We start from the raw sequence: 21,349 nt of genomic DNA on the forward strand, positions 1-21,349 counted from the left end.
GTGCATCGGAGATTAGCTATTTTTAAATGTGAAAGCACACCACTTAAATGTTTTCTTGATAGACAAGGAACAAGCATGTAATTTTCTTAAGTTGAAAAGATCTGTTCCATGACTCTATAGAATTCGTTTTCACATGTTTTATTCTTTGATAACTGGCCATCTGTTATCTCATGAGCCTCAAACGATGCAACTGTCCCTCCAGCAGGATTCAGTTTGCCTTCCTAGTTTACTGATATTTAATTCTTCTTTTGTTAAAAAACTTTCCTCTCACATAGTCGTTTGAAATGAAGGCTTGTCAGATTATTTACGATATTCTACTACAGTTGTAATTCTAAATCAAAATTATTTTTTAGAGAAATTAAAATGTACCTTTGTGCCCTAACCGGCTTGGCTCAGTGGATAGAGTGTCAGCCTTCGGACTCAAGGGTCCCAGGTTCGATTCCGGTCAAGGGCATGTACCTTGGTTGCAGGCACATCCCCAGTAGGGAGTGTGTAGGAGGCAGCTGATCAATGTTTCTCTCTCATCGATGTTTCTAACTTTCTATCCCTCTCCCTTCCTCTCTGTAAAAAATCAATAATAAAGTATTTTTTTTAAAAGAAAATGTGCCTTTGTACTAACATTTTCATAACAAAAGAGCTTTCACTTTGACTTTTAAATGGAAGAGCATATTATTTCCAAACTAAACATTTAATCCTTTTCCCAGTGATGTACCGTTTTAAGATCTGACTCTGTATCTCTTGGTAGATATTTATGTGGCACTCATTTTCTGCATAGGCAAAATCCTAAATTCTAGGTGAGAATCAGATAAATTTAGAAACTGGCTGACATTCTTATAAGCTGCTTTGTATTTCTGAAATTGGTTCCCATAGTCTTAAAAGATTAAGAAAAATTCTATCAAATTCATTTCAGGCAGAGCTTGAGACGAAGGTACAATGAGATTGAATTGTTATTCCCTCCCATTCCTGAGTATTGACACCCCCCTCCTCTTAGAGTTGGGAGAGGAGAGGAGAGGAGCAGCCACATCCCCTCCATTTCCAGGGCTGAGATCAAGGGAGTCCGCTGCCATTCTCGATAAGGAATAAACTGAAGTCATTCTCAGAGGTGGAGTAGGCTCAGTGAGCAGGGGCCAGGTGTGCTTGCCTCCCTGCCCTGCAGGAGGCGCAGCGCCTGCCCGGCGAGGAGCTCCGGAGTCATCTGCTGAAGATGGCTCTCAAGTACAAGCCCGGGAACCCCACCCGTGACTTCAATTGTGGTGAAGCCTTACATGTAACTATTTAATTATATTCCCGTTTTCCTTCCATCTCAAATTCACGACTGGGTGGTGTCTCTGAATGGAGAGCAGGCTCACACGAGCCATCTTGGAAGGGAGGTTGGTGGAGGAAGTAGAACGCACACACAGAGTTCCAGAAAAGCCTAGAAGAGGCTGATGTCAGAGGAGACAGGATGCAATGCAGTCGACAAATGTTTCCGTGACATTGTCAGGTTGAAATAACACAAAACATGACGGAGCAGAGACCAATAGTGCACTGGTGTCCAGCTCCCAGACCCTCCCGATCAGACCCTCTCTGTGCCTGAGTCCAGTGTTGACATATGATTTACATCAATGGCATCGCCAAGTCCCGCGACGTTTTAGTGAGAGACCGACGTGAGTGCTTGTATCTTGCAGAATTTACTGTTCACTGATGAGAATGACAACTTGGAAATTAAAGTAATTGACTTCGGGTTTGCGCGCTTAAAGCCGCCTGACAATCAGCCTCTCAAGACGCCGTGCTTCACCCTTCACTACGCTGCCCCCGAGCTCTTGAACCAGAACGGCTACGACGAGTCCTGCGACCTCTGGAGCCTGGGCGTCATTTTGGTGAGTTGGTTGCGGTAGCACCTGGAACCTCGTCAGTTCTTAGATGTCCTCGGTACCCGTCTCTCTCAGCTGGTTTCCCTAAATTCATGGAAAAATTGGCAAGTTGGTTTCTTTTCGGTTAGAGGCCTGACGGAAGACAGTTTGCTTTTCTTAAAATTTGCATTGGAGAAAATGTAGGAATTTTGGTTTTGGTTTATTTTGAAATATTTAAGGCAGCTGTGTTTTATGTGAATGAAAGAGTTATATATTGTTGTTGTTTTAGAAAGATAGTGTATTTTCAAAAGATATGCATATTAGATATAATGTGAAAATAAGCAAAGTGACTCCAGAAAAAAAGAGTAAAAATATATTCTTTGAGCCCTAGCTCAGTGGATAGAGCAGTGGCCTGCGGACGGAAGGGTCCTGGGTTTGATTCCTGTCAAGGGCACATACCTCAGTTGCAGGCTTGATCCCCAACTCTAGTTGGGGCACGTGCAGGAGGCAACCAACTGATGTGTCTCTCTCACATCGATGTTTCACTATCTCTGTCTCCCCCTCCCTTCCACTCTCTCTAAAAATCAATAGAAAAATATTCTCCAGAGAGGATTCACCAAAATATATAGATTTATATAATATATATACATATATATAATATTTTTGAGGTTTTGAAACTAAAGATGTAATTTAAAAATATCATTTAGGAGAAATTATAAGTTAATAGTAGAATTATAAATGTTTTTAGTGACTGATAGTGATCCTGGTCAGCATGCTTTTCACAAAATGTCCTTGGCTGCAGTGATCAGAAAGGGAACATTAAGCTAGCAAGATCTGGGTGTGTTTTCTCTTCAAAATAACTTTACTTTTTATGCATATAATGTGTAATGCGTGATCCTAGGGAGAAATTTTCAGAGGCTACAGGAAGAGAGAAGAAAAAAGTGACATCACTGGTAATCTCATCATAGAGACCGTCTCCCTCTCACTCCCATCCCTCGCCCCCATCCCACCATGCTGTGTATGCCTTATGTCTTTCTATAAGCTTTTCTATAGACATGCATATATATTTGGGTTTTTTAAAATGAGAGTATAGTATACATGTAGTTTGAGTCTCAAAAGTTTATTTACTAATGAGAAGTTAGCATTTTCCAGTTTTTCACTAATTTTAAATGATACACATGAATATTGTTTATATATGTGCTTACATTTGTCTCACCATTTGTTTAGAATAGATTTCTAGGAGAAGGGTATACACATCTTTATTTTGAAATCTATGCCTGGATTTCCTTCTAGAAGGTTCTTCGTATCTTCTCCGAACTATATGCAAATACATGGAAGACTATCAATGTCAGCCTTAAATTGTTTCCTGCTGTTGTCATTTGCATGCGTTCCTCTGATGAATATTGTCTCGGCATCTTTTCATGTATCTGGACATTTGTACTTTTCTTTTAGGAGTTTCTGTGTGTGAGCTTTGCCCACTTTCCTATGGGGAATTTTTCTTACTGGACTTGAAAGCTCTGTTAAGGATTTTAATCTTGTCTGCCATTAATATTGGAAATGTTTTTCTGGTTTGTCCTTTGTTCCACAACTTTGTTTAGAGTAATATGGGATTTTAATTTTGTTTTCAGAGGGATTTAAATAGAAAAGGTTGTGTTTTTTTTTAATTTCTATGTAGTAAGATATGTCAGTCTGTTGTTTTATGGAACCTGCTCTGATTCAGATTGTCACTCTACCCCAACCCAAGATTATAAAAATATCCTCCTAAACTTCCCTCTAGAATTATATTTTATTTTTACATGTTAACCAGCACTCCATCTGGGGTGTATTTTGGTGTCAGCCTGCTTTCCCCTAATGGCTAGCCAGGTGTCCCTGCAGGATGGCTCCTCTTTGGGTTTAAGTTTCATATGGTTTTTATTTCAGTAATTCTAAGTCATCTTTATAATTTTCAAACTAAAATTTATGAATCATATTTTTAAAATAAAAATAAACAACTAGCTTCTATGGACTTGAGAGTTTTATTTAGCGACTTAAACATTAGTAGCACTCTCCTGAAAAAATACATCTAAATAAAAAAGAGGCTTTCGTTTTTTGTAATAACATAAGATTACCCCCTGTTAAAGAACCCTTACTTTAAATATAAGCCAATTAAACCATCATCCTTTTTATGGTTCTAAAATATCGTCTTAGAGCTTCTGAATGCTGTCTCTATGGAAACAACTGGGTGTGATGGTACGGACAGAAGCTGTGCTTCTCTCTAGATCTCACAGGTTTTTAAGAGAATCGGGACAGAGAAGCGGATGATGCCACAGGGAAGCAGTCACCATATCCAGACTGTGTGCAGGCCACAGGACACACAACCCAGTTTCTCCAGCAAATAAATTATAAGAAAAAATAGCGTGGGGACCTATAGATTAAATGACACTTTAAAAAGGGGACATCTGTCATACTTTCAACAATAAAGATTTTTAAAAAGACACTTAAGATACATTGTTTCCATTTTACTTGAATTCTGATTCAAGCAAATTCTAATTTCAATCCTATTTATTAAATTCAACCTAAAACTAATTCATACAGATGTGATTATAATATACAGGGCATATAACATAATTGGAGAAATTTGAATATGGAATTATACAAAGGAATGACTGCTAATTCTTTTAGGTAGATAATGGTGTTGTGATTGTGGTTTTTAAAAATCCTTGCCTTTTAGAGATGCATAATGAAACAGATGAAAATTAAGTGAACACCTGCATTAAATTGTCAAGAAAAAAAGAGTGCTTTGCAAACGTTTCCACATAAATGAATGCATATCGCCAGCAGATCCGAGACAAAGCCTGAATTATCCCATAGCAAGCCCAAAGCTTATTTGGAGTCTCCTGATTTGCCTTAGAAATCTATGGTCCTTTTGCATGTTGCATCCAGCAAACATGGATGTGGATATTTTAATATGAAAATAATTTCTATTACCCCCACTGACTAAAACAAATACTTCAGGAAGGCGCATCACATAGTATCATGTGGCTTTGATTGCAACCCAGCCTACCTCATGGATGTGCAGGACGTTAATTAGCATAGAGCTTACCCACTGCCTCATCTGCTCGGGGCTGCCATAGCAAAGTACTGCACACGACCCTTATTTTCTCACAGTTCTGAGGTTGGCAAGTGCACTGTCCAGGGGCCCTTTCCTTTACACACCCTTTCCTCTCGTTCTCGGGGAGAGTGAGCAAGCTCTGGGTGCGTCTGTTGGAAAGGACACTATTCCTGTTCAGTCAGAACCCCACCCATAACCTCATTTAACTTAAATTACCTCCATATAGGCCCTTTAAATACAGTCACACTGAGGGTTGGGTCTTCTACATACGAATTTTGGAGGCACACACACTCAGTGTATGACACAGTATTTAGAAAATGTAGGACAGGATGAGCTGCTGCTGCCTGCTGCTCCCCTGGTTGCAAGTCTCACGGGGACCCTTAGAGTTTAGGAGAAAGAAAGCAGAAGTACACGCCTGAGGAAAGGGGTACACCGTGTGCTCGAGAGAGAGCACACAGGGCCCTTGGTCTTGAGGTTCTCATCTCTTTTCTAAAGGTGGGAGTTTTAGGGGAGTTCTCAGGGGAGGGTCTCAGCAGAATACTCAGTAGTTTGCCAGGTGTGTCCTTTAATATGCTGATGCATCAAAATGAGCATGTAGGGGAGTAGGGATCCTTTTCTGGTCAGCTTCACTGCTTTATTTTTATCTGGGATCTGTCTGTCTCTAACTGGGCTTTTTTGATACTTATTTCCCTGACTTCGTCCATCCTGGGGTTTGGCTGGCATGAATGGCACCAACTGGGTCTCTGTGATCTCTCTTTCTGACCAGGGTGATCTAAGCTACTCACTGTCTGGGGAGGAGAGGTGTAAACTGTTTGTTCCCAGGTGTCTTTGGTTAGGGAAGATCTTGCGATTTATTAGCAGGCTGTTAATTGCTCAGCCTTATTTAACTATTTCATCTCCTGTTCCCTCATTCCACTTGCCAGGGAATAGTCCTACCTTCTTACTGTCCTGCCTCAGCGGAGCTGTTTTCAGAGAGTAGTCACAGAGGGCGTGGCCTTGCACAGAACCCTTCAGGCCTGCTCCTCGGCTCTTCAGTGGAGTTGCTGGAGCCCCTTTCACAGATACTTTAGCATCAGGTCTACCAAATCCTGTAGCCGAAGTGCCAGGACGGGTTGTATTGCAGCTTGCACTTGCAACAACACCTTCTTTACTCTGGGCCTCACTTAAACTGGTAGCCTTCCAAGTCGCCTGACAAAACCATTGGAGCCATATTCTCAGCTGCAATATATGCCTCCATCCAGACCCAGGGAAGCCCGCTGAGCCCTGTGTTACTCTCCAATGGGACGAGGTACCGCAGCCCGACTTTCAGAGGGGAATGTCTCTATGCCCTGACGGTTGGCTCTAAACCCTTCCCCAGGTGACAGTCCCCGGATGTTTGTAGTTTATCTCCACCCTCTGGCATGCATATGTATAGGGCACTTAGGATACCTGCCAGTTTCTGCCCATGGACCTCATGTAATGAGGACATCAATACAGAGAACCAGCATGGCTTCTCTCGAGTGTCAAGATGTTGGAGCCCCCACAGACCGTTACAGCAGAGCAGGAAAGTCAGCATAGCTCTTGGGTAAGAGTGAATGCCGTCCTTGCCATGTGAGGACTTCCTGCTTTGACCTTTCCTGTTGAAGGGAATGAAGAAGAATCCATCGACCAGGTCAATAGGTGCTTATCAGCGCCATCAGCTGACATGCCGTGTACCCCATCAGCACGGCAGCTGGTCCCTGCTGGCCCCTCTTAGCCACAGCTGCAATTCCTCCTCCTCACAGCCTGTGCTCCTCAGTAACGTAATCGTGTATAAGCTTTTGCTTCAGACTCTGCTTTTTGGGGAACCCAGGCTCAGGTGGTTGGTGCTAGCAGTCCTAAAAAGCAGACCACAAAGGGGCTTGGAAATTGCATGTGTCCCCCTTTCCATAGGGCGTGGGGTCCCTGTTGCCATCCAGCCAGAGAAAGAGGAGGAAGGGGTCAGCAGCGAGCCCGGGATGGAGCGTGGGTGTGTAACTGAGCAGGCTGCTGCTGCTTACCAAGCGCAATGGATGGCTTGATCTTGTTGCTTTTACTCTGTAGATGAAGAACTGGCCTGAGAGGTTAACTGATCTTCCCGAGCTAGGAGATAAGCACTTGTTTGAAGCCAGGTCCATCTGACTCTAACACTCATTTCTCTCCTCTGTGTCTTCTCTCTGCAAGAATGATGACAGGGGACGGAGCCCCTAGTTAGATGGGGGTGGGGAGCAGGCTTTGCTAGCTGAAGAAAGCAAGTGGTGGTCTAAGGAGACGTGCAGCTTGTGCCAAGCCAGGGAGGCGGAAGAGCTGTCGGTAGGGAAAGTGGGGGTGGAGCCTGGGAACTGCGGAGGCCCAGGCCCAGGGGAAGGTGTGGGGAGCCAGGGAAGGAGTTTGCATAGGGCCGTGCTGGAAGGGATTCCACTGCTTACCTGTTGCTCTGTGTCTGCAGGAAGGATAATGGACAGGAGTCAGAAGGGGGCAGTAGAGGCCCTGGTGTCAGTTAGGAGACTGTGAGAGGGATGTTGAGCAGTTTCTCCTAACCTGTGGGCTCCAGGTCAGTCCGATCCAGTTGTAGGCTTCCTTCCATACCAAAGCTTTAGGAGGTTTTGTTTTTTTTTAAGTTGTTTGTCTTTGTTCTACAGATGTCCTAGCATTTCCCTCCTTAGAACAAATATTTTTCTTACTATATTGCTCAAAATTAGAAACAGGTGTCTTCTCCTTGTCTGCTATTTTCAAACTCTCCAGTCTCATGAGTGTAGTTTTTTTCCTTCTTGGGCATAGCTTTTTTTCAGAAAGTCCAAATTCGCCCAAAGCCCCCTTGTCTCAGGTAACAACCTCAGAGGGTCAAGCTTCTTCATGTAAAACTAGAGGCCTGGTGTACGGATTCGTGCACCAGTGGGGTCCCTCAGTCTGGCCTGCGGGGATTGGGCCGAAACTGGCTCTCTGATATCCCCCAAGGGGTTCTGGATTGTGAGAGGGCAGTTCTCGGGTGACACACCCCAGAATTGGGCTCCCTCCTTTCTGGTTCTGGTTGCGTCACTCGAGAACCACAGCTGCCAAGTCACCACAGCTTGGCAGCTCCTGCGTTGAGTGTCTGCCCCCTGGTGGTCAGTGTGTGTCATCGCTACCAGCTGGAACGTCCGTCTCCCGGTGGTCATTGTGCGTCATAGCTACTGCTTGGATGCTTAGGCTTTTATATATAGACTAGAGGCCCAGTGCACAAAATTCATGCACGGGTCTGAGGGGTGTCCCTCAGCCCAGCCTGCACCCTCTCCAATCTTGGACCCCTCGAGGGATGTCCTACTGGGATCGGGCCTAAACGGGCAGTTGGACATCCCTCTCACAATCCAGGACTGCTGGCTCCCAACTGCTCACCTGCCTACCTTCCTGATTGCCCCTAGCCGCTTCTGCCTGCCAGCCTGATCACCCCCTAACCACTCCCATGACAGCCTGACTGATGCCTAACTGCTCCCTGCCAACCTGTTTACCCCTAACTGCCCTCCCCTGTAGGCCTGGTCACCCTAACTGCCCTCCCCTGCAGGCTTGGTCGCCCCCAACTGCCCTCCCTTGCAGGCCTGGTCCTTCCCAACTGCCCTCCCCTGCTGGCCATCTTGTGGCGACCATCTTGTGTCCACATGGGGTAGCCATCTTGTGTGTTAGAGTGATGGTCAATTTGCATATTACTCTTTTATTAGATAGGATAGAGGCCTGGTGCACGGGTGGGGGCCAGCCGCTTTGCCCTGAAGGGTGTCCCGGATTAGGGTGGGGGTTCCCTTGGGGCGTGGGGCGGCCTGGGCTAGGGGCCTGTGGTGGTTTGCAGGCCGACCATGCCCCCCAGCAACCCAGGCGGAGGCCCTGGTATCTGGGATTTATTTATCTTGTATAATTGAAACTTTGTAGCAGAGGCCAAGGCAGGCCAGAGCTGAGGAAAGCTTGGCTTCCTCCATCGCCAGGGGCAACCCAAGCCTCCTGCTCTCTCCAGCTCCGTGGCTGCCATCATTTTTGTTGGGATTTATTTACCATATTTTCCAGCGTATAAGACGACTTTTTAGCCCAGGAAAATCTTATACGCCCAGTCCTCTTATACGCCAGAAAATACGGTACTATCATCTCTCATCCATCAGTATAGCAAAAAAAACAATTACTGTATTTTCTGGCGTATAAGATTCTCCTGGGTTAAAAAGTCATCTTATACACCGGAAAATACGGTATCTTCTATAATTGAAACTTTGTAGTCTTGAGTGGAGGCCTGGGCCCGTCAGGGTGTGCGGAAAGCTTGGCTTCCTCCATTGCCAGGGAAACCCAAGTCTCCTGCTCACTCTGTGGCTGCAGCCATCTTGGTTGGGTTAATTTGCATAGTTGCTCCTGATTGGCTGGTGGGCGTGGCTTGTGGGTGTGGCGGAGTGGTGGTTAATTTGCATATTACTCTTTTATTAGTGTAGATGGTTTTAAATCTTGATGTCATAATAAGCCATTCCTCTTTATTTAAAAGTCTTTGAAAGGTATTGGTTGTTTCAGCAATAGAAGCCACATAATCTTTTAAACCCAATAATGCCAATCATAATAAACTGTTGAAACATTCTTTGTTTCTTTTTCTCTCGATAGTATACAATGTTGTCTGGGCAAGTTCCATTCCAATCTCATGACAAAAGTTTGACATGCACCAGTGCAGTGGAAATCATGAAGAAAATCAAAAAGGGAGATTTCTCCTTTGAAGGAGAAGCCTGGAAGAATGTATCCCAAGAGGCTAAAGATTTGATCCAAGGTAAGAATCTAAGGAAATTTTATGTTATGGGCTGTGCAGAGATTGAAGTGGAGTCATGCCATTACACATATGTTTGTTCATTACTCAAGGAGTCTGTGTGTTCTAAAAGGGTTCCAGGCTGCTGTATTGTGCCATTTCTTCTTACCAGAACATTCTCCCTCAGTGATCCTGTCCACTGTCTCCATAGGAACCAGCACCTGGGTCCACTAGCATCCTAGTCTGGCACCTCCACGTTGAACTGTACTTGTTGTTGTTGTTAAACCTCACCTAAGGATATTTTTTCCATTGATTTTTAGAGAGTGGAAGGGAGTGGGGGAGAAGGAGAGAGACAAACATTGATATGAGAGAGAGACATTGATTGGTTGCCTCCCGCATGCACCCCAACCAGGGCTGGGGATTGAACCTGCAACCCAGGTACTTGCCCTTGACTGGGAATCAAACCTGAGACCCTCCAGTGTGCAGACCAGTGCTGTAACCACTGAGCGCACCGGCCAGAGCCAAACCTGTTCTTTCTTACTCTCCTTTCCCCCAAACGTGTGCCTCCTCACATCTCCCTCTTTGGCACTGCCAAGAAGCCAGGCCACCAAATCAGAAAGCCGGACACCTGCTACCTCCCAGCCTTCCTCGCCTTCCACAGCCAGTCACTGCTTCCTGCGGGTTCAGCATCCCTCCTCGCACCCCTCTCCCCATTCACGTGGCCGCCTCCTTAGTCCTCGTCACCGTTTCTCTCCTAAGATCCGACAACATTCTTTCAACTTGCCTCACTTCCTCTCACGTTTCCTGTCCATCATCGATCGGCAGAGTGACCTTCCTGACGTCCAGAGATGCTCATGTCTCTGTTACAAATCCTTCAGAGTCCACGAACCTCAGGTCATGCCCCAGCACAGCACATTGCAAATTCAAGGCCCTTCACGACCGAGCCCTGCCTGCCTCTGCCGTGTGAACACTTGATTCCTCAGTTGTGCCGAGCTTCCGGGTTCCTGCACCCCACGTTCCTGTGCACTAGCTCTTCTTAACCCCTGGGCACCCTTCCTCATTGAGCCCACTTCTCTCATCCCCCAGGACCCGTCTTCTGGAAGTTTCCCAGGGGGCCCACGCTCCCTCGGCTGAGCCCTTCCCCTCGCCTCCAGCACATGGCCCCCTGGTGGTGGGAGAGCTGGGGCTTGTCTTCGTGTCTCCTCAGAACTCCTCTGGAGTCTCCACTTCCACTTCTCTAGGCCTGACCGCACCCCTGATTTAGAGAAGGTGCTGGTACGGGCGTGAAGTAGGCCTAGCTCTTTCCTCGTTCGGAGTTTACCCGGTCACCCCGGGGAGTCTTAGTTGGGGTGGCTATTTTCTCCTGATTGAAAAGTCGGTTAGCCCACAGCCTCCTAGAAATAGGCTGTTGTGGGCTTTCTCATTAGCATCCAGTGCTCACTAGGGCACTTAAGAGCATATGAAAGGGTAATTATTTTTGTAGGAGGTTGAAGCCTTATAGAAACCATCATATCATGTGAACATAATTGAGATTTATATCTGAGGTTGATTTTAAACTGTTTGAAATGGCAAATCACAAAATAAAAAATGTCTTGTTTATTCCCACAGGACTTCTCACAGTCGATCCAAATAAAAGGCTTAAAATGTCTGGCCTGAGGTACAATGAATGGCTCCAAGACGGCAGTCAGCTGTCCTCCAATCCTCTGATGACTCCCGACATCCTGGGGTCTTCAGGAGCCGCCGTGCACACCTGTGTGAAGGCCACCTTCCACGTAAGGGCCTGTGCTCTGCAGTGTGGGGTTTGAAAGGAATCAGATACCCCATAACCTCCGAGACGCACTCTGAGTAATAACAGTTAAAATAAGAAATAAGAGTTCTTTTAATGTCAGGATGCAAACACATTTACAAACAGCAAGTGCCTGGGTCCAGAGTCCCTGCGAACCCACAGTGCCCTTCCTAGACGAGTGGAATGAGTGTGTGAGATCAGGCAGTGGGCGGTATTGGAATAGCTGAAGATTTCCTGTAGGTGATGAAAACAATGTACTACCTACTACTAGGACTTTCTTCTCTCAAATAAGTGGAATCATTTTCTTTTAAAACGATAAATAAACCCTAGGAACTAAGGCACCCCTGAAAATTCGTTCATTCGGCAACCGTTTTGGGCCTCCTATAATCTAAAGACCGTGAGGGGTAAGAAGTAGGTACGCGGCCTTCGGCACTGATTGTGTTTGAGAGGCTGAGCCTGCATTGCAGGAGCCGCACATCCGTGCCCAGCAGATGCAAACACATTCAGCTAGTTGGCGAAGGGGTAAATGAGTGAAGGAGAAATACAGTTACCTCTGAAGGGATTATCTTGAGAAAGGAGGGATAGCGCTTCCCCTTCAGCTGCAGACATTGATTTAAAAGTTAATGAACTAGGATATGGTGAGGTGTAAAGAGATTAACTGCAAGAATTTGTAGCAGATGATCCATACCTTCTCAGTGAGGTGATGCAAGGTTGTCAGGGGCAACCGCAGCCGTGCCAGAGCTTGAGGCTAAGAAAAGTGAAGACAGGCTGCCCACAGGCTAACGCGGCCTGCGGTGTGTAGCCCTGACCTCCTGTGTGTAGATTCACTGGCCGAGATGACGCCCAATTGCATTGACTTGGAAGTGGAGAGCAGGGGCCCATAATGGATTAAGTCTGTTTTGCGTTGGGACTTTGTGGTCAGGATTTTAAATCTCAGACACAGAACTAGTAGAGTAAAAGGGGGTAGCAGGAGTGGGGTGTGGGAGGGGTGTGTTGGATTGCTGATAGTCTTCAGCAATTTCCATTCAGTCAGTGTTTCTTACTGAGAGGTAGCGCTCACTTCTTCAAATGATGTATGAGGATCATGACTCCCGGACAGCCAAGCTGGTTTGGTGTAAGCAGCATCCTCAGCCGCCACCCCGTGAACTCTGTACCCCACAGGAGGTTTGGATACAACGGTTTTAGGACTTTGTTCCCCAGACACCGTGGAGCTGTGGGTTGACAACCAAAGTCGCCTCCTGCTGTAAGTCATAATTGCCAGGGAATCTTCCATCCTTGTGCCTTCACCGGGGTTCCCTTGTTTCTCTCCCCCAGGCCTTTAACAAATACAAGAGAGAGGGGTTTTGCCTGCAGAATGTGGACAAGGCCCCTCTGGCCAAGAGGAGGAAGATGAAGAAGACCAGCACCAGCACGGAGACGCGCAGCAGCTCCAGCGAGAGCTCCCACTCCTCGTCCTCTCACTCTCACGGCAAAACCACCCCCACGAAGGCCCTGCAGCCCAGCAACCCCGCCGACGGCAGTAACCCCGAGCCCCTCTTCCAGTTCTCGGACTGAACGGCACGGGGGCGGAGGGCTGTGACCCGGAGCCTGGCACCTTGGCTCCCTCGGCAGTGCCTGAGGTGATGTTCCGTCTAAGTCAAAGCTTGTCTACTTTAAGAAAAGAAAATACCCTGAATGAGCCAAAAAAACAAAAACGAAAACCACCAACCAAACAGAAAAACAAGTCCCACTGGTCTCATTGGAATCTGCCTCTTGGGGAATTTTTTCAGGAAAAGCCATTGGTTATCCTTGTCCTGAAGCACTGGACAGACCATGTTACTGTGAATGAAGCACAGAGCACACGGTTTATGACTTACCTGGTGCCAGCAGGACGATTCTGGAAGGGGCAGAGGCCCCGTAAATGCAGTGAGGGGCTGGCCGGATTCGAACTGCCTGCAGAGAAGTCACAGGCCTTTCAGCTGTCTGCCGGCAAGTTGCTCCTACTGTGGCGACACCTTCTGCTTTGCCTTGTGGATAATGTGGGCTTTTAAGAGATTTGCACCCTTTCAACAGGAATTTATCAGAGAAAAAAATGTCTGTTTTAAAAAAGATTCTGTAATGAATTTTATGTGTGGCATATACTTATTTCTGAGCGAGGACTTTAACTTATTGTTTTTATTTTGTGGTTACATATGATGATAACCTACTATTCATCTTTTTCAAAAAGTAAAAGAAAAGCTATAAGGACTCGTGGCCCCAGGCTCGGTCTTCGGGGCCCATCTGAGTGCATGCTCAGCTCCGCGTTCCTCACTTTGCACTGCTCTGTCCTGGCAGTTTGTTCGATGGTATTGCGAGCCATGAAGGTACATGTCTCTGTTTTAGGTAACTTTGCACTTTATAACAGAATATGAATGAAGCGAACTATTTTATAAAGTGCACTGGTTAAAGCATATGTACTGTATTTTTGCCTTTTTTTTTTTTTTTCGTTATCTACTTTAAATTTGTCCTCACACCCCCTTCTACCTTGTTTGCAACAAGTAGCATGAGCCATGTGGCCTCGCGGCTCCAGCAGCCTCCCAGGCGCCGACGTGAGGAGAAGCGAAAGGGAAGTTCTGTTCAGCGCTGTGCTTTCTCTTTGTATACTGTGCTGTCTGCAGAGAGGCCCTTCCTCCTGGCCGGCTATCATTACATCATATTTTAGAATCATAACTATGGCTTATTTGGAAATTTTCCTGTTCAATTTTAAATCCAGAAAGCATATTTTATAAACTTACGCCGAGCACTTTTATTGCTCAAACGTTCTGAATTCATACACAAAACAAGAGCTTTGTGATGAAGACATTTCACTGAGAGATTGCTGCATTTACAAATACGATTAATTTATTTCCTATGCAAAAAAAGATGTGGTCGGATTTGTATGTTCTGTTTTCTTTTAAAGCTATCACACAAAATGTTAGGACTAAGAAAGGCGATCTTGGCCGTGTTTACAGGAATCATGCTTAAAAAGATAAATCCCAACACATTTCTTTTAGTTTTTGTTCATGATAACCTCTGGAGCATTAGTTTGGAATTTGGGTGTGATATTTATTTATTCATTTATTGCGATAATGCAGCATTAATTTCAACCAATTATGAATACTAAAAATATTGCACTCTATGTAACAGTAATATATTTATTGCTAAATCAATGTAAATATTATTAGCACAAGCAACAAAAATGGCAAATATTAAAATATTTTCAAAATACTGTATTATCTTGTTCACATTTTTGTCCACAATGGTTATTGGAAATAGCTCTTAATACTTTTCAGTGGCCCAACTGACTACATAATTCTCATTGAATCAACTGTACCCCCAGCTTGTGGTCATTCTGAGTAATGATGGAAGATCTTTCATGAATTATTACCAAATAGAGCTAATTCACAAAATGTGGTTCCATCAGGCACAGATTTATAATAATTAAGAAAATGTCCATTTATGTCTATAGTTATGTTGAATATTTTTGGAAATGTGTAAGTTAGCTCTTTAAGTATTTTTTAAACTGCATTCTCATAGACAATGCTAGTTGTAAAGTATAGACTAAAAGAATTTTGTTGCTAAAGGAAAGTGATCCGGAAAAATGGTCAGTATTCCCTAATGATTGATGATGTAACTGACTCATTGTCAACATTGAAAATGAATGGGTTTCATTTTTATTTCTTTCCCTTGCCGTCTCTTCTGGAGGACTTGGCGGAAAATGAAATGGGCAGAGCGTCAGGTAGAGGAAGGAAAGAGAAGGGTAATCCGTCAACTGATTATTCTGGGACGGGCTTTTGAGAAGAGCTCAGAAAACAGAGTAGAGGCCTCTAGTCAAGTGCCTTCATCCTCACCCTGCTGTAAGCACCGGGGAGGCTGCGTCTGGTGCCAGGTTGCTGCAGTTCGGTGGGATGCAGGCAGTTCGTGTACAGTGAAATGCACTTTAAAATTCACAGAGTTTCCACTTAGTCACATCAAAAATAAACTGAAAAGTACTTCATATGAAAATGTGAAATGGAAGGGCTCCTTTGGTATTAGGGGTAAAATAGAAATATATCTAAGAAAAACAAATGCATACATTAAGTTCTCTTTATACAGTTATGGAGATAGAAGCAAATCACCCCTTCCCTTCTTTTTTATTTTACCTAAAGAATGTAGCTTTCATGCCATCATAAATCCCAGCTCAGAGCGTATCTTTTGTAACTATATATGGCTAAGTGAGAGGCAAGATTACGAAAAGGAAAGTAATAGAGGAAAGAAATTTTGAAAGACCAGCTTCTAATTACTGTGCCAGATCCTATGGCTGATTGAATTAAATTAACTATTTTGAAATTTATTAATTCTTCCAAACATCTATAAAATAATAAAACTACGGACCCACTGGAAAAGAAAGTCATGTTTCCTGAGTTAATTTCAACATGTTTGTTTGTCTTGGAGTTGCAGATTCATTTAACCCTGAAAAACTGCCTTTTAATTTTTTTTTTTTATATTACTGCTAATTTCTTCAAGAACTATATAAATGGCTACATTTTAAATATAAGGTACGTTATTTTTAAGAAACTTACCAGGATAGCAGTGCCTTTTTAAAAATAAGTGAATTCCTTTCATATACCATTTTTAAAAATATGTTCTCAAATAGTTTATAGAAGTCTACAATTTAGTCTTCTTGTTCACCTTGCCCCCATTTCAAACACTTGTTATTGTATTTATTGAAATCATGGTACCTCAAAATGGCAAAAATTTCTAAATTATTAGCCCTATACATGCCTTAGAACACTTGATTATTTTGGGTATTCTCCCAGTAACTAATAATAATAACATAATTGGACATTTGTGTTATCACACTTCTAATATTCTTTTAAGATCTACCGTATTTTCTGGTGTATAAGACGACTGGGCATATAGAAGATTTTCCTGGGTTAAAAAGTTGTCTTATACGCCGGAAAATATGGTAAGTGAAAAAGGAAATTCGGATATACCACTTACACTATATCAAAAATAACTGTCTTCTAGATGATTTATTGTAACACAATGAAATATCTATATATATAAAAGGCTAAGTGTCCATCTGTCTGACCGGTACCTATGACATGCACTGACCACCAGAGGGCAGACGCTCAATGCAGGAACTGCCATGACGTGCACTGGCCATTTAAAAATAAACAGCACCACGGACCTGGTACCCACAAACCAACACTCGACTTCCCCAAAGTGGGACACAGGCCCCGCCACCACCCCGGAGCGACACCCCACCAGATCACAGCCGACACTGCCAAGACCCCATGGCACAAAATGTGGCCCAGCCCAGCCCAGCCCAGAAATGGTCGCTGTGGGTGCCAGGTAATGATTGTCACATAGTAACACCTGGCTTCCTCTCCCTAACAACTAGCCTCCTTGGAGTTTCTTCAGCCAGGAACCCAACTTGCTTTATAGCCAGGTGCAAACATTTTACAATTTAACCAAATGTCTGTGAAGCGTTTTCACATGCCTCATCTCATTTGATCCTCACGTAAATCCTGGAGTAGGTAGATATGAAACTCGGTAGAGTTTCTTTTCATTAACCAAAAAAATGGAGATTTAGAAAGTTTAGAAACTTGACTGAAAAGAAGTAAGAAATGGTGAAACTTGAAAATGACTTCAGGTTTTCTCACTGCGCAGAATATAGCCAAACACTGCTACCGTTAAATATTTTACCCTTTGTTCTCTCTGCATGATCTACAATAATAATCTGCTTCATGTTGATATTTACTGCTGTGTTCTCTGCATGATCTACAATAATAATCTGCTTCATGTTGATATTTTCTGCTGTGTTGCTGACAATTACCTGAAAGAGAAGTTGGGATACTTCACTGGGCTAGAAAAAGTTTAGCTAAATCACAAAGCAGGTCTAATTAAGCAAGTTTATCTATATATATAAAAGGCTAAGTTGATTCGCTCATGCGCGATACATATAAAGCTCTCGCTGGCACATATTGCATGCATATGTTTTGATCTGTCATTGTTGATCGTGAATTTGGTTGACACTTCTATTATAGAGAAAGGGCGAATAGCGATATTGAAATATTGCTTCTAATTAATTTCCTTTCAATGTGCACAAATCTGTGTACCAGGACACTAGTCTTAAAATATATTACTTGGGCCCCTCAAAAGCCTTACACCATTAACACCTAATTTCTGGCCTTTAATTAATTATATCCCCCACATGAGTGTCCATCTTCATGCAATGCCTTTATTTTGCACTAAAATGAATGTTCCAGGCTCTAATGAAATTCAGAATTTAAATGTGGTTATAAAACTCAAAGAGTGGGAAAGTAATCTTGAGATAACAGGAAGTATATGCATCAAGTAAATATTTTAAATATAATCTACCAAAAGAAAATAGCCGCTACAGCACCATAAAGATTTTATTCTGTCTTGTTAAGTGACCTCACTCCAAATCATGACATTCCTTAGAATATTTTCCTTAGGAGTAGTTATTTAAATTCCGTGAATTTTCAAGAGGCAGTAATTTTCATCTTGAGAACATTCGTTTTGCCTCGTTTCAGTGCCATCTCCAGCATTTCTTACCCGTGGCTTTTCTGTATTTTTTCTGTGCCCTTTTCTTTGTGTGCCCGGCTCCCTGTTACATAATTAAGTCCTTGAAGCTTCCCTTCCCCAAGGCTGTTGTCCACCTTTTAGTCCATGAATTTGTGGATTAAGCAGGTGCAGGTATTTTATATTCTGCTACTATTGACTGAAAAGGATTAAGAAACTAAACTGGCTCCCAAACATACCTGTCTTGGCTTTTTCATATGAGTGCAAAATAGGTACTGTTTTTTTTTTAAATATACTAGTATATATATATTTATTGATTTCAGAGAGAAGAGGGAGGGAGAGGAGAGAGAAACATCAATTATGAAAGAGAATCATCGATGGGCTGCCTCCTGCACACACCACACTGGGGATCGAATACACAACCTGGGCATGTGCCCTGATGGGGAATGGAACCTCCTGGTTCCTAGGTTGATGCTCAACCACTGAGCCATGCGACCAGGCCAAAATAGATACTATTGATAGCCAGCCATTTCCTTTCCATTATTGCTTATGACCATGTGGTAAAGAGCTAATATTTAGGAGACTTGGATTAAGAGACAGGATTCTTGGTGGTTGATCATTATTTCTGCGGGGACAGGTGGGAGGACATGCACTGTTTTTCTAGTTAGAGTGCTGCTTAGGTAACCCCAAGGAGAAATACATCAGATGGGTTGAGTTAGCATTTAATACAGCAACTTTCCTCCGGACACAGGAAACCGGGATGATACTTAGCATTATGTTGTTCCCATTATTCTGTTCCATTGCATAACATTTTCCATTTGTACAGTTTTACACAATTTGCCTCTTCACTAAGAGGATATAACATTTTCCTTGTTCCTTCCCATCTTGAGCAGTTTTTTTATCTTTTTCGTTTATGCTTTGAAGTCCTATGTTTAAACAGATGAAAACAGGACAAAAAGATGTCATGACTTAGAAAAGGAAATTTCAGTTGTATGAACAGAGTAGTATAGATTTATTTCCCGGCATTTCTGCTTGTAGATGGATTGGAAAATAATGTTTTTTTGTTGTTTTTGTTTTATTTTGAAATCCAGTAAGATTGAGGAACTTGACATTCTTAGCTGCAGTTTTATTTTTAACTTTCAAAGAGGCTGGTCGTATGAAATGTGCACTGTTTTGCAGGAATGGACATGTGATAATTCTCATTTAAGACCTGTTGCTGTGGTAGACATTTGATTGTTCACAACAGTTTATTTTAGGTACTATAGTACCATCCTATTTGCTTAAATGATAAGTACTGGTAAAAGGGGAGATTAAATGTATGGTAATTATCATTCCTTTGATGAATCTAAAGGGAACTATAAAGGTGCTACATTATATGTAAAGTTACGGTAATTCTTTAGTAGTGCAATTTTGAAAAATATCCCTAAAAGGTTTACTGACGTGAATTTTTATTTTATTTTTTTAAAGAAGAGAAAACCACATATGAACATACTTGGAGGAAATTTTAAAAGACTGACATTTTGCCGAAACCGGTTTGGCTCAGTGGATAGAGCGTCGGCCTGCGGACTGAGGGGTCCCGGGTTCAATTCTGGTCAAGGGCATGTACATTGGTTGCAGGCACATCCCCAGTAGGGGGCGTGCAGGAGGCAGCTGGTTGATGTTTCTCTCTCATCGATGTTTCTGGCTCTCTATTTCTCTCCCTTCCTCTCTGTAAAAAATCAATAAAATATATTTTAAAAAAAATAATAAAATAAAAGACTGACATTTTAATGTATAGCTGGTATCTTGACTAAAATGGTGTGCATCCCCAGGTGTGGGAAGAAGCCTTGTTGAGCATGATGCATGCTGCAACTCTCTAACTGTGTGAATTAAAGTGCAGTCAAGCCACAGTTCAAGTGAATGCTGTTCCCACCCCTGTCATCTTCGCTTCCTGCGCAGTCATACTTCTTCCATTGCTGCTGCTGTGGTCCAGCTGTGTGGCCACGCACATTAATGTACCCCACCATGATATCTCACTCACCACTTCTTAACGTAGCCATGCTTTGACTAACGTTTAGAGGTTGTCATTAAGATCAGAGAAGTAAAGACTGGATGGAGACCGGAGAAAGGAAAATGTGGGGATGAATATGATGTCGGGGTAAAAAAAGCAATCTGTGTGAGAGAGTGAGCAACCTTCCAACTCTGAGACGTGAACATTTGGCACGAACGTAGGGCTCCTTTACAAAAATGCCCCTTCAAGGGCCATACAGATAAATCTGTGTTGAAAAGTTCTGTCTACTAGGTGGCCTTTCTGAACACGTCTGTACAGGCTCTGCACGGTGGTTATTTTGTTCTGGGAGGCGTATGTGATCACTCTCTCCTCTCCGTTCCCCTATCCACTCCTCAGCTTTTCCTACTGCCTTCTGCCAGACCTCTCATTCTATGGCCTAAGTGGAGCACTGAGACTACATAGAGGTAGTGATTATGTTTTTTAATTGTATTTCTGTGTAACATGAAAAGTGCACAGATCCTAAGTGGACAGCTCAATGAGTTTTTACACATGTATGCACCTATGTAACCATCCTGTACATCCAGATGCGGCTCCCTGTGCATACTCAGACATAACCACTGTTCTGTTACCATAGATTAGCTTTGCCTGTCCTTGACCTTTCTGTAAATGGAATTCTACAGTCTGTACTCTTTGTGTCTGATTTTATTGGGTCACCAGTATGTCTGTAAAATTCATCTACGTTGCTGCATGTAGAAATAACAAATAGTTTGCTCTTTTTCATAACTGTGTAGCATTCTATCAGATGAGTGTATCACAGCTTATTCTACTATTGATGAACATTTGAGCTGTTTATGATTTTTAGATTTTATGTCTAGAGCTGCCATGAGCACTCATATATACAGGGTGGAGCAAAAGTGAGTTTACAGTTATTTGTATGAAAAATAATACAATAACTAATCTATATATATAAAAGCCTACGCAACTGGCCAACCAGCCAACCAGCCAGTAGCTATGACATGCACTGACCACCAGGGGGCAGATGCTCAGCGCAGGAGCTGCCGAGTGACAGCAACTTTGCAGAGTGCCCTCTCGCACTCCAGGACCCCTCGGGGGATGTTGGACTGCTGGTTTCAGTCCCATCTCCACAGGCCAGGCTGAGGGACCCCACCGGTGCATGAATCCATGCACCAGGCCTCTAGTAAATAGTATGAGAATAAACTCTGTGTTTCATGGACTCACAACTATAGACCTACTTTTGCCCCACCCTGTATATCTTTGAGTGGACATGTGCACTCATTTCTCTTAGGTTTATACATAACAATGAAGCTCCTAAGTCATGGATGTGTATTTAGCTATAGAAGATACTGCCAAGTAGTTTTCAACA

At 43.3% G+C, this 21,349-nt stretch overlaps 1 protein-coding gene across 3 annotated transcripts in view; it reads left to right on the plus strand.

Annotated features, from left to right (window-relative positions):
- Positions 1-13,876, plus strand: part of RPS6KA5 (ribosomal protein S6 kinase A5) — a 126,735-nt gene extending 112,859 nt beyond the window's left edge. For all 3 annotated transcript variants that reach the window (XM_054715828.1, XM_054715829.1, XM_028155911.2), the window contains 4 exons: positions 1,668-1,859; positions 9,526-9,685; positions 11,270-11,433; positions 12,762-13,876. In XM_054715828.1, the coding sequence (XP_054571803.1) occupies positions 1,668-1,859; positions 9,526-9,685; positions 11,270-11,433; positions 12,762-13,001 (756 nt within the window). In that variant the 3' untranslated portion in view covers positions 13,002-13,876. The remainder of the gene's footprint in view (positions 1-1,667; positions 1,860-9,525; positions 9,686-11,269; positions 11,434-12,761) is intronic.
- The last annotated feature ends 7,473 nt before the right edge of the window (positions 13,877-21,349 follow it).

The sequence above is a fragment of the Eptesicus fuscus genome, chromosome 5, assembly GCF_027574615.1.
Source record: "Eptesicus fuscus isolate TK198812 chromosome 5, DD_ASM_mEF_20220401, whole genome shotgun sequence".
Taxonomy (NCBI): Eukaryota; Metazoa; Chordata; class Mammalia; order Chiroptera; family Vespertilionidae; genus Eptesicus; species Eptesicus fuscus.